Here is a 13781-nt window from a genome sequence, read left to right as displayed (position 1 = left end):
TGTATAGATGTTATTTATTTTTGCTATTTTTTTAAATTTTATTTTCTGGAAATACCACAATTTGCCCATTATTTTACATTTTTGTCTGTCTGATCACATCATTTCTAAAAAAAATTAATCGGACATTACAATCAAACTCAGTACTTGAGTAGTCTTTTCACCAAATACTTTTCTACTCTTACTTGAGTGTTCTTTTGGATGACTACTTTTTACTTCTACTTGAGTGATATTATTTTGAAGTAACGTTACTCTTACTTGAGTACAATTTTTGGCTACTCTACCCACCTCTGGTCTTTGGTCACTGGTATTTATGGTAATACCCCACATGTACTGAGAAGCAGACATTCTTAAAAGGATTTTTTAAACTTGGTTATTTTTTAAGACCGAGACCCTCAGAGTCTTGGCATCATGGAAGTTGTAGCCATACTTCGCCAAAATGATACCAGTTTTTAATAATACTCACTAACCCCTAAGAAGTGGATTATGGTGCAGTAGCTTGGGAAGTGTCTGTCTAATCCTGCTTGTCAACATTAAATCTGTTGTAACAGACATCAGTTCAAGCTGATCACAGCTACTGGACTAAACTACAATTTTTTTTCTCACTTTTTACGCCTACAGATTTTGGACGAATATCACTTTAACCAAAAGACATGAGCTTTCTCTTAACAAATCCCTTTTGCAAGACAGAAAACAAAGCATTTATCAGCATCTCTGTTTGTGCTTCCAGGAGCAGGGGTTTAAGACGAAGAAAAGTTGGCCCGTTTCTTCCTGTCTTTCCTCTATGCGTTGCAGAGATAGAAGGATATGGGCCAGGGGAAGCATAGTATGTCATCTTGTCCAAAGCTTTGATCCTCCCAGCCTGTACTTCCATATCTTTTTAGTTCCTGTTTGCTTAGACCCCATCACCTCTCCAATGCATCCATCTACCAAAGCGTTTGCTGTTTTCTGCTAGAGCCTCTGGGCATTTTCAAGCTCTGTAGTGAGAATGCTTAACTACAAAGAACATCAGGCAGCTTTGTTTCAGGATGCTGTTTGCTACAGTAAGACTATCAAATGTTTGTATTAAGCCCCATAATAAGCTGACTGTCTGATGGTACAGCTTGTTATTAAATTTTAATTCTGGCTTGAAGATTGTTTTTTTATTTACACTGCTCTTTATTCTTGGATAACAAAGAGTCTCTAATATGAAACTTCTTAGGGGTTTCAATCTCTTTTTTTTTTCATTTTAGTGTGGGCGATTATATGATAATGATCATCAAATGATATGGTGTAATTGCAGCCGAAGAACAGTGTCGTTGATAATGACCTATGTCTGTGTAAACCAAATAACCATTTCAGCCAATCTAATTTGATCGTGTATCACATGTCTGCTGTGTACGGTTATCGCTAAAATCAAATGGAAACAACCCAGTTGATTAATGATTTTCATAGAGATTTCTTCTTTATCTGATAGGACACCACTTTACATTTACCACAATGATTAAATCCTAATCAGTACCTACTCCTGCTGCATTTTGCCAGATTTTCCCCGTGTAGTGCAATTCAATAGAGTTCAAATTACTTCAGATGAAAGAGGGTCCAGGGAGAGAGCTGGCCAGGCCTGAAGGGATTGAGGATTAAGAATGTGTAATTTATTCGATGAAGAGCACTTTCCTTCTTGCCCTCTGTGGTTGGTCGCTTGTAGGAGCAGGTGATTCTGAATTTGAAATTGTATAAGAGATGACAGGTAGGAGATGACCTTTTTCAGCTTAGATATGTGGTTTTATACATTTATTAAGGTGTAGTTGCATATGGCCAGCAGTGAAGGTGTCTGGTGAGTTAAGGAAATGCAAAAAGCTTTCACTTCAAAATATGTTGTTTGAATTTTCATTATGATGATTACTGGATTATCGATGTTATTAGCAGTGATTTGCATGCAACTGTGGCAGCAATTTTTATTTTACTATGAGTATTGTTTTTGTTATTTTTACCTTAAATCTGCATTTTGTTGCAATTAATGTACAGAATGTTTTAACAATGATGTATATAAAAAATAATGCATGAAAAACTAGTAAATAATGAAGTTGATTTTATTAATTTATTTATTTAACCTTTATTTATCCAGGTAGGTCAATTTTCTCATTTACAGTGACGACCTGGTTTTTAAGTAGAGTTAAATGTGTTTCACTTTCTTTGTAAGCACAGAACCATTTGCTTTGGATTTTTGAATTTATATGGACAGCAGAAATTTGTAACACATGGTATAATTATCCTGATTTGATACCACTGTATACATAATACATCAAGGTGTCCATTACATTGAATAATTGCTCTGACCTTGTGTGCACTATAGCCTGTCAGCACTTGTGAAATTATTTAGTCTGTTCAAAGTGTGAGCTATGTGATATGAATGTGAGTGGGAAATGTCACAGTCGGAGCCAGTTGCTAAAAATGTTTAAGTGAAAATCTATACCTAGGGATGTAAGTGATTACCAAAATAAATATTGTAATCTACGTATATAGGTTTTTTTTTCTGTTGCTACGCTTCAGTGCTTCCCACTGATGCCCTCTGTATTCCCCCTGACTGTGAATAAGCCTGTCAGCCTAGAATGCAAATATAAAGAAAATGTTTCAAGCCATTGGCCACAGTATGCGTTTACAGCATTTGACAACTATTTGAAATAACTGAAGGTGCAGTATATTCACCCTTGTCCCGGCAATGGTCATATGAGTCGCATATGCTACCTCTACACGTTGTCTGCCATCTGTGAATTCAGTGTAAATTTGCCCATTAGTGAACTCTGTCTTTTTTTCTCTGTGCTCTCTGTGATTGTTTGTGTATTCCTTTTTATTTTTTATTTAGCGCTGAGGGATCACAGAATCGAGCTGGTGCGAGCCACGTCACAGGAGCTCACCATTAGAATCAGTGACGTCAGCCTGTCAGACGAGGGCCAGTACACCTGCTCACTCTTCACCATGCCAGTCAAGACCACCAAGGCCTTTCTCACCGTTCTGGGTGAGCATGTCCATTTTGTGTAATCTCCAGGCCGCTTATCTGTTGCTAATTACCCACATTCTGACAGCATGAATGCCTGCGCGTTTTGAGTTATAGTCTTGTGTATGAAAATAAAGCATTTCTGCATCATATTATCACATTGCATGCGAGAATAAAAGACTTGCAAGCTGGAAATGTTATTTTCCAGGAAGAACAGTAACAAAAAAACGAAGAAATGAATATTTTTTCACACCTCTACAAGACAGGAGTGCTGGAGGATAATCATAAAAAAAAAATGCAAAATAAACTAAAAAATTAAAGTCAAACTGCCAACACTTTTAGAGCTTATTTCTCTAGACTGTAAGACGATGAGGCATCTTTCAGTAAAATATGAGGAAAGTAACCACAGCAACTTGGCAGGAAAGATTTTTGGAAATGCTCTTTTTCTCCTTTCTTTCAAAAACGTATAATATACAACTTATATTCTTTTTTTTGCATTTACTGTGAGCTATTATCTGCTTCATGTAATTCCTATGGGATTTTTTTTGTTGTTGTTTGTTTTTTGTTGTTTGTTTTTGTTGTTGTGGTACTACTACATGTTGTTTAGTGCTCCATTTTCCCTCCTGCCTTTAAACCAAACATAATGTTAAATTTGATCTTGTCTCTGGGAGAAGATGACAGTATGGATATCTGAAAGTGTATATTGTCAAACAGTATTTTTTTTAATTGTTATTATCAGAGGAAAACAACCTTTAGCGCTCATTAGGTTGTCGCTCAGCATGCATTTAGTATGTTATTTACATTTACATGCACCACAGGAGTCCCAGCACGGCCAGAGATTACAGGATTTACCAAACCTGCCAAGGAGAGGGACGTAATCACCCTGACGTGCACCACATCAGGCAGCAAACCAGCTGCCCACATTCGATGGTTCCGAAATGACAAGGAGGTCCATGGTAAGCATGTGGTGTGAATTTTACAGAGAATTGTATCCTCTGTTACCACGTGTGCCCTCTGGGAGACATCCTTACTGTCAAGTCATTCAGCTGCTGTATTCCTTTGTACTCATATTCATGCATTGTTCCTCCGGCCAGGGTTTAGTCGTGCCATGATTTGCATGGCTCAAAGCCAGCATTGCTGCTGTCCTTGGAAGCTGTCAAATGTTGTTGGACTGTTCACTACCTAACCAAGGCAAAGACATAGAGGAGAGCCTCTCACTGATTCTAATTATAAAGTTAAGTGTACGTAAACATGAAGTTCTGCACAGCATTCAGTATTCACTGTCAATGCCACCAAAGTAAGGATGTACTCAGCTGGTTGATTAAGAAGAAAACAAATCAATCATGCAATGCTAAAGCTGATTATCAGAAATGAGAAGGTCAAGTCTAGGGGTTGTTCTCGGACTTGTTCAATTAAAATTCCTCCAAATTCAGTTTACATCAGAATAAAAATAAACAGCATCAAATTCCTACATTTTAGATATTAGAGCCAGGAGTATGTGTTATTTTATGGGGCTGCACAGTAGCTCAGTGGTTAGCACCATCACCTCGCAGCGTCCCAGCCTGGGCCTGGGATCTTTCTGCATGGAGTTTGCATGTTCTCCCTGTGCATGTGTGGGTTTTCTCCACGTACTCCGGCTTCCTCCCACAGTTCAAAAACATGCTCAGGTAAACTGATGATTCTAAATTGTCCGTAGGTGTGAGTGTGAGTATGTTTGTCTCTATATGTAGCCCTGCGATAGTCTGGTGACTTGTCCAGGGTGTCCCCTGTCTTCGCCCTAAGTCAGCTGGGATAGACTCCAGCTCCCAGTCACCCTAATGAGGATTAAGTGGTGTATAGATAATGAATGAATGGATGTTATTTTATCCCTGTTATAGAAATTCTGTTCACTGTTTGTATGTGTTGAGTTGTTCTTGCTTCCTATTTGTCAGCCATCGAATGCCCTACTGGCTCTAACTGAGGCCTCCTTTTTTCGAACTGCAGCAATTATATTAGTCAAACGAGTGAAGGAGGACACAAGACGGCAAACTCCGAGTGGCTAGATCACTAGTTTCACTCAGACTGAACAAGGCATGGACAGAGACAATGTATTAGGCAGCAGACGGTGCACTGTAATGTGTGCTGATCACAATAAACCGGTACAAGTTTTCTGTGGCTACACAGTGTGTCCTACAAGCTTTCACTTTCTTGTGTACCTCCCTCCAAACTGTCTGAAGCTCGCACTGTTGTATTTTTATAGCTTTTATCACAATCTTATTTCTTCTTTGTAAAAAGCACAGAAAAGACAAAAACATTAAAAAGCAGGCTTGGAATGTTTTTCCTCAATTTGATGGCAGAGGTATGCTGCATGGAGCTCTTTAATGTAATGGAGCCTGCTGTGGAGCTCAGTGTGACAGTTGCTCTTTATTGAAGATTTGCACCAGAGAGCTTTTTCTTGGTGGTTCTGTCTGTGTCTGCCCAACATGGCATGATGATTGATGGGAGAGAGGCCCAGATATGAAGTTTTCTTGTTGAAATGACATGCACGTAGCTTCCTGAAAGGCCAGTGGAGAGCTGGCACACAGCATCACAGCCAGGCTTGCTGTCCATCTCAAGAGGCGCTGAGATGATCTCCTTTGTGCTTTATGTTTTGAAATGTGCTTTAAGATAAATCCTTAAAGCTCAAAATGTATATTCCTAGCATGTATGGACATACGCACAGAAGCTAAAAAACAAAATGTCATCTGACAAAGTTAAAAAAGGTGACAAAATTTTATACATGGCTTCAGCCTCCGTCTTTTTTGATATCAATAAAAATGTAATATCATTATTCCATTCCCAGGTCAGTAGGCATCACAAGAATGCATAAGGGAGTTAAAACAAAAAAAATGACTCAGTGCATTTATATTTTACCTAGGAAAAGGCATTTATGTGTGATGTGCAAACTGCATTATTCTAAAAAAGATCAGGTGCCTCAAGTCTGCCCCAAACTCGTGTCTTGTATACAAATGTGCTTTTATTAGCTTTACCTTCGTACAGTTGGTTTTATTAAGCCACTTGGGCAAACAGACCTAGTGTGGTGTATCTCCAAGTCAAAGACAGCTAAAGAACATGGCAGAGACTGCAGGGCTTGACTTAAAAACTTCATTTCCATGTCAAAGTGTCAAAGAGGGGGTATGTCAATCAGTGCTCCGGATCCAAACCTTTTTGTAGGTGCTGCTTCAAAGCTTTCTTTAGTGAGTATGTGCTGGGAGCAGCATGTTTTGCCATTGGTTCTTCTGTGGATGATCATTCCCGCCAGTGTCTGCTGTCAGTCAAATCTATCCCCACTGGGAGACCAGTCTACAAAGCTCTAAGACGACAGCAGGTGTAATAGCAAAAACATGTCATATTTATTTCATGCTCTGATGATTTGTTTTTCAACAATTTATATTAGAAGCACACAGCTTTACAAACCTCAAAATGCAACTGTCATCTAGTGTCAAATAATTTGTTTACAGAGTATAGCGCCATACAAATTACTTGTGTCGCTGAATGACAGCTAGGCTTCAAATTGTAATCTATTGAGGAAAAATCCACCCACTGCCACTCTCCTTGCATACATAAAGTGCCTTATATTTTCCTTTCACGGCGGCACAAAGGCACATTCAAAATTTCTGTTCAGTGCTAGGAAAGAAATCAAGACATTTGGAACTAGACAATTAAGAAATATGGTATTATCAAAGCTGTGTACCCCATTTTTAATTGTGACTGCTTCCTGTTTTTAAGAGCAAACAGAGCAAAGTTTAAACATCACAAAAAGTCTATTTTTCAACCAATGTTTTCCACTGATACTATGGTGCTGTGTGCATTTCTTCCTCTCAACTTCTTGACTTTGTTGTTGATTTTGTGAAATGTGAAAGGCAGCAACAGTGCCAATAATCAGTGAAAAAACATGAAGACGTGTTTGCTGCCAAAGAATATGAAAACAAACTGGTCTGATTCATGTTTGCACTACATGCTTCTTTAATCTAAAGGGGTCTGCTGATCACAGTGTTTCCTTACGCAGCATCTACTGTGATAAATACTTTAATATGCAAGTCAATGCACCATGTCAGGTAACTTCAAGCCTTCTTCTTGTATTTGAAATATGTTTGAACCTTAGCTTTACCTTTCAAGAACTGACATCCTGATATTTCTAAAATGCGAATTAAGATCTAACCTTGCTTTAAATCATTAAATCAACTTAATTTCCACAAAGTATAGCAAGCTCTGTGTATGTGTATGGAATATATGCCTCAGCTCAAAAGATGTTTTTTAACTCAAGTGGAACCACTCTCTTTTGACTCAGTTAATTCCAAGGTAACTGGTATATGTCATAGTTTAGACAAAATTACAACAAATGGGCTTCTCCCAAGTTTTTCAATTACACAGTTTCCTTACTGACAATTATGCTCATTGGTAGATATACATTCCTTTTTCCATAAACACTCATTTTGTGAAGGCATTTTAATGATTCTCTAAAAGGGTAAGCACAACATGAACAATTTGATAAATCAATGTAATTTTAAAATAATCAGCTGCTGCCTTTTTTTATTTTAAAGCTATACATCTCTGTATGTGTTTTCAGAGTCAGGGATGTTGACCAGATCTGACTGAGAAGGTTCCTCTGCATTTCGTCTGTTCATTTCCTGTTCTGGATCATTTTATTTTATGAATTTATTAATTCCTTTACATAATAACTGACCTCTTTTCCTCTGAAAGTGGCCTTCTCGTCTGCCACTTCTTCAGTTTTGATATTTTTACCTTCGTCAAGGCCATGATCCAAAATTAGGCCAAGTGCCTCATTCATGCAGTTAGTTTAGTTTCCTAATTGTTGTGACTCTGCTGCAGAATGACACACGAGCAGGATCAAGATGTTGGTTTATTAAATACCTGCAGCTGTTAAGCGTAGTAGTGATATACACTACCATTCAAAAGTTTGGGCTCACTTAGAAATGTCCTTATTTTTGAAAGAAAAGCAGTTTCTTTAAATTCAGATGACATTAAATTGATCAGAAATACAGTGTAGACATTGTTAATGTGGTAAATGTATATTCTAGCTGGAAATTTCTAATGGAATATCTACATAAGGGTGCAGAGGAACATTTCCAGCAACCATCACTCCTGTGTTCTAATGCTAGATTGTGATCTAATCGTGTTGAAAGGCTGATTAATGATTAGAAAACCCTTGTACAATTATGTTAGCACATGAAAAAAAGCGTGAGTTTTCATGGAAAACATGAAATTGTCTGGGTGACCCCAAACCTTTGAACCGCAGTGTATGTTGCTGCGTATATTATAGTCTTTTCAGTGATTTAGAGTCAACTCTAAACACTGCTTGGGTCATAATACCCATTGCTACTCCGCCTTTCTATTAATGGAAATATTTTGGGAAAGCGAGGGATCATCAGAGAATTTTATGAATCCAACCTTACAGGAATATACCATCATGCACTACAGAGCCCTTTTTTTTTCATGCTAATTGACTGATAATTATCACTTTCTATAGCAAGTGAACTTCAATGAAAACAAATCTTTGCCCTCTAGAATTAAAACATAACATATTCATAAACCCACCAGATTTAATGTCATAGGAGCCATGGAGGAGAGGATTATGGAAAAGTTATGGATTTTTACATTTTGGGCACATTGTACAAATTCTAACATGAAAAAGACACTTTTCATCTTTATAGCAGAATCATTAAAAAATACAATTAATAGCTGTATTTATTTGTTAAACCATGCGTGGGAGTGTAGGTAGGCATTTCGTTTATCCCATTCAGTGCATTTTCTAACTACAAATGTGACATTTGCAATACACTAGTAAGTGAGCTTGTGCGACCACATAACACAAGGGTCTATTTTATGTTAAGAGGTACCTGAGCAGTGTGCACATCACAGTTTGAACTTTTTTAGTTGTTGATTTCACATTTTCAGCCACCTGTAACAATGTTAAATGAAGTCTAAAATAACAACAGCAGTTAGAGACCGTTTGTTTCAAACAGGGTTTCCCAGCTGCACTTCTCAGCCCAGTTGTGTGCTGTGAGCAAAGTACAGTAAAGCAGCAACACGGTCACTCAGAATTCTAACTCTCAGCTGAAGGATCACTGTTGGTCTCCGGCTGAAGTCCAGCTCCCAGATAGTTTTCAACCACCGGCTCAGGTCTGCCTGTTGAGATTCCACAGTAACCAAACTCAAACAAGTACTATTCACTCAATAACAAAATACCGCCATGAAATAATGTGTACTTCACAAAAACACATTTCCACATACACTAGTGTTTGATGACCCACACCAGACACATGATTTGTGCACAGTATGACAAAGATAATCTCTGAAAATAAGAGACTCTTGTGCTGTACTTTTAATGAGATCTTATTTACACACAGTTGTGCAGTTCAATTTGCACCACAGAATACCCACAAATTATTGCAAATGTTCTGGAAACAAACACAAACTTACAAATCAGAAAGACATTTTTCAGAACTGTTTGAGTATTTGCCCATGTAATAAATAATAAATATGGGACTTTGGAAGTAGTTTACATTTACACAATATAAATGTTGATTTCACCCTACATGTTTCATTTTAATTGTTTAGTTTTATTAGTCTTTATATAGCCGTACATACAAACAAAACAAAATTCTCATTTAAAATAACATATTTTCACTTTTGAACATGCATACATCTGTGCTGGTCTCATCTTCTATTGTAGCTGAAAGTATACTATATCAAGTGTTATGAAAAAATGGCCTTTGCTACAATACTTCATTTCTTAACAGCTGTTACACTGTATTATAAACTTTAAAAAATATATATGCTGCAAAGTTGTAATTAAATAATAGTGGGCATCAGAGTGTATGGTAAGAAAATTAATGCCAATTAATTAACTGAAATGCACTGTTAGCCCAAAGAAGGTCTAATGTGTAAACTTACTAAAGCATAGTGATACTTTAAAACTTCAAACTAGTAGAAACTCTATTTCATTTAGCATCTTGTGCTATAACCCAACCACAAATTTCCCAGCAGAGCATGCTCCTTGTGTTCTCACCAAAATACAAAATGCACTAAATTGTTCGTCAAGGACTAAGAGTTCCGATGTTAAATTAAAGACTCTAACAAATGCCAAATGAGGCAAAAATATTTTTTCGAGTGAATGTGGCTTTACACTTAAAGGGATTTAAGTAGCAAATAAATTGAGAAATGAGGTCACAGAATGATAGAAAAAAGAAAATGTTCAATCTTTCAAAACATTTTAGGCTGTAATTATTGGTCAGCAGGCAGTCGGTTGCAAACTGTGCTGAACTGGATGTTCTGGTGTTAAAAGAGGCTCAGTTTGCTATAACAGAAAACCATTTATGTGCACTTAGATAATGCCTCTGGTTCCTTAAATTGACGTCTTGCCCTAATCTGAGTAGAATGCAGCACTTAAATGTTACAAGATATATCTTACCAGTCTTACTAACTTTATTAGGCCTCCGAAAAAAATCAAATCCTGTCACTCCCTGTTAAAACAGACACTCAGGTGGTGATTACAGCAGCGCCCCCAGTTGTCTGAGTATAGATCTGCCGGCCTCTTGGGGTTCTGGTTAAAAGCAGGTGCACCTGGGCACATTCCCATCCTCACCAAGGCTGCCTCTGCGTGTTCTCTGGCAACGCTTGCAGCCACCTTGAATCAGACTGACAGCTTCTCTGTTGCAGCCCTGATGCTGCAGGCGACTTGACGAATGAGAGAAAAAGCTGGAGAGATTTGTGTTTAATGCCACAGAGGCACTTCCTATTCCCCTCCTGTACTTCAGGGCAAAATCCAAGGCCTTTGACTCTCAAATGCAAGGCCTCTGACTCTCCTGTTTGCTCAAATGATGTGATGTTTGAAGTTTTCTTTTCAAACTCTTGCCATTTGTGATGAATTACTCATAACTCAACAATTCTTTTAATTTTGAAGTTTGACTTTGTGTGCTTGTGTCATGCACCACGACACTAGTAATTAATATAAATCAGTTCCTCACTGAAGGGCATAATCAAATTTATCTCTGTACGTTTTCCAAGTTTGTAGTATAAAAAAAATAATGTGTAAAACCAATTAATAAATGAATAATTAATCATATTTAATTGTAACTTATATTACAAAATAAATTAATTAAATGCCTAAACAGTTAATCTTCCTTTTTTTCTTAAGCTGTTGAGACAAAATTGGGTTACTTTAAAAGACCAAAATTAAACAGCCATTGCAGTTTTTGATCATCTGTTCTCTGTAGTATATTAGGATTTTGTCAAGCCATTTTATGAAAAATTGAGTGGAGTGGAACAAATGGAACAGATCAGCCCAAAATGATGATGATATGGGTGATCTGGGTTTCATTGCAAGGGGCTTTTAGTATTTAATAGACCGAGGGACTTTGTGTGCCGCTGTGTGTGTTTCTGAAGGAGTGGAGTGAGTACATACGTATGTATTGATTTACTCGGGTTTGTACTGGATGACAGCTAGTCCAAGGGGAGGGGGAGTGGGAGGATGTAATGTGAGGATGTGAGGGAGGTGAGGTGAGAGGAGTAGCATCTCCAAAGAAAAGTCCTTCTGAGGCCATTGTCAGGTAATGTCTTGTTCAGATCCGATAGCCTTGTACAGCTGTTTCCAGAGAAATGTGGCAGTACCACACTAAGTGCTGACAGGAGAGCAGCAGGAAACTACAAAGAAATGCTTCCAATTATAAGTGAAGAGGCATAAACAAACAAAAATCAAGATCTAACGCTGTGTAAAGGGTGAATGTTTGGGCATGAAACTAAGACAAAGGAGAGGAGGGAAAGGAAAAGTGTGACTACAGCTATGGAAATGCACCCCACACTGCTGGGGGAGGGTGCCTGTTTATGTTGACTGGGATGTTTGAGAGATGGTCCTGGAGGAGCAAACACACCCAACCAACCGAGTCAATGCTCATATTGCTCTCCCTTCACTATTCACTCTACTTTGACTTGACTTTCAAAGGCCAAGGATCCTCTCCCTCAAAGGAGATGCAGAGAAAAACAACAACAACAACAACAACAACAACACTGCAGTTGTCTATGTCAGAAAGGCAACATCTTGAAATAAAATTTCATCTCTCTCACTTTTTTCCACACTGACAGGCTGATTTTTGGTTTTCCCTGCTTCTTTTTCAAAATAATTTCTGTATAAAATTCTTGCTCAAAAGCCAGAATTGCTGCCTAAAAATATTAATAATTCACAAGCACATTGCATCCTGCTTCATTTTCTGTCTCTGTGCAGGCACGAGGGAGGTGAACGCTACAGGAAAGTCATTCACAGTAAGGAGCAGCCTCAAGTTTGAGGTGGACAAACAGGACGACGGCGTCGCCTACACCTGCAGCGTGGAACATGTGTCTCTGTCTAACCCCTACCTGACGACCGAGGTCCTGGAGGTCCACTGTGAGTCTCAGTCATACCCCGCAAAGCTGGATTAGGTGTAAGATTAGCATTGAGAAGAAATACAAGGATTGAGATTACATTTATGTCTGCAGGTTTAGCTTTGCATTTGTTCTGGATTAGTGTAGGATTAGTTTGCAGGTAAGGGATTAGTACCAAAGCAGAACAGGGATATGGGCTAAAGCTAAGAGCTGCCCAATGGGTAAAGAGCTAACTACTGTTGTGCTTTGACAGCGTTAGAGTCAAAGCCTCTAACACACAGTGCTGCCATAGCGTTGGATTTTTGTGTCTCTACTTCGCAGATGCTCCCCAGCTGGAGATCAGGCACTCGATGATAATTCCACAGGAAGGGCAGTACTTCAAATTGGAGTGTGTTTCCAACGGCAACCCGATGTAAGTTGGAATCTATTTACAATTTGGTGGTAGTTACCAGCATAAAAAACAGGCAGACTTTGGACTTCAAATGCGATTCGTCTTCATTACTCTACATTACTTACTCATTACTTAATAGTTACTACATTTCATATAATTTCTGCAGTTTCTTTCTGACTATTTAGGAAATCATAAGTCGCAGGATAATATTGTCTTTTGCATTGTGTGTCTTTTCTTTCCCAGACCAGAACCAGTGCTGTGGTTTAAAGATGGAGGAGAACTTCCAGACATCGAGCGTATGATTGTGGAGGGCAGGGAACTTACCATCACCACGCTAAACAAAACGGACAATGGCACATACCGCTGCGAGGCCAGCAACCATCTGGGGACGAGCAGCGCTGAATATACACTCTTTGTTTATGGTGGGTACTTCAGTGAGGGTTAGTCTCGTTGTGGATGATCGGTTTCGCTGTTGCTTCACATTTCAAGCTTTACAGTCCATTGTGTGCTCATTCAAAAGTGGTTGACACAAAAGCAGTCCAATCAAAAGAAGCCACATATTTACCTGGTACGTGTTCTAATGACCAAATGTCTCTAAATCAAAAAGCATCATAACAAAACCATAATAGACAACCCAGTCTAAATATGGAATGGCTTTCAATAGGATAAGATCACAAAATTTTTGCATCTCCTGGAACTTCAGCCGGATAATCTGCTGATCATAATGACTGTTGGAGTTTAAGAATCATTTTTCATGCCAGGTTTGTGTGGCAAGTGGTTTGTGAACAGGTGACTGTTGACTTCAACCATTTATTAGTCATTAGTGGTTAATTTATGAGGTTCATCTGTCATGTACTCACACAACCCTGTAAAACAGAAGCCGGTACAGACAGTAAATGAATATTTACAAAGGCATGTTTTATTTATCACATAGCCACTAATTTCCCTGAAAAATGTTGATCATTTAGATAGTGATCACAAACTGGTTCTCTTTGAATACTTCAGGTGTACTGTTTT

General features: G+C 38.3%; 1 protein-coding gene across 3 annotated transcripts in view; it reads left to right on the top strand.

Moving 5' to 3' along the window:
• The window catches only part of cadm2b (cell adhesion molecule 2b), a 146068-nt gene that overhangs the window by 123620 nt on the left and 8667 nt on the right, over positions 1 to 13781 (top strand). For all 3 annotated transcript variants that reach the window (XM_035944755.2, XM_023262914.3, XM_023262915.3), the window contains 5 exons: positions 2843 to 2995; positions 3793 to 3930; positions 12237 to 12395; positions 12695 to 12785; positions 13008 to 13186. In XM_035944755.2, the coding sequence (XP_035800648.1) occupies positions 2843 to 2995; positions 3793 to 3930; positions 12237 to 12395; positions 12695 to 12785; positions 13008 to 13186 (720 nt within the window). The remainder of the gene's footprint in view (positions 1 to 2842; positions 2996 to 3792; positions 3931 to 12236; positions 12396 to 12694; positions 12786 to 13007; positions 13187 to 13781) is intronic.

The sequence above is a fragment of the Amphiprion ocellaris genome, chromosome 7 (assembly GCF_022539595.1).
Source record: "Amphiprion ocellaris isolate individual 3 ecotype Okinawa chromosome 7, ASM2253959v1, whole genome shotgun sequence".
In the NCBI taxonomy this organism is placed as follows: domain Eukaryota; kingdom Metazoa; phylum Chordata; class Actinopteri; family Pomacentridae; genus Amphiprion; species Amphiprion ocellaris.
This window is presented reverse-complemented; position numbering and strand designations above follow the sequence as displayed.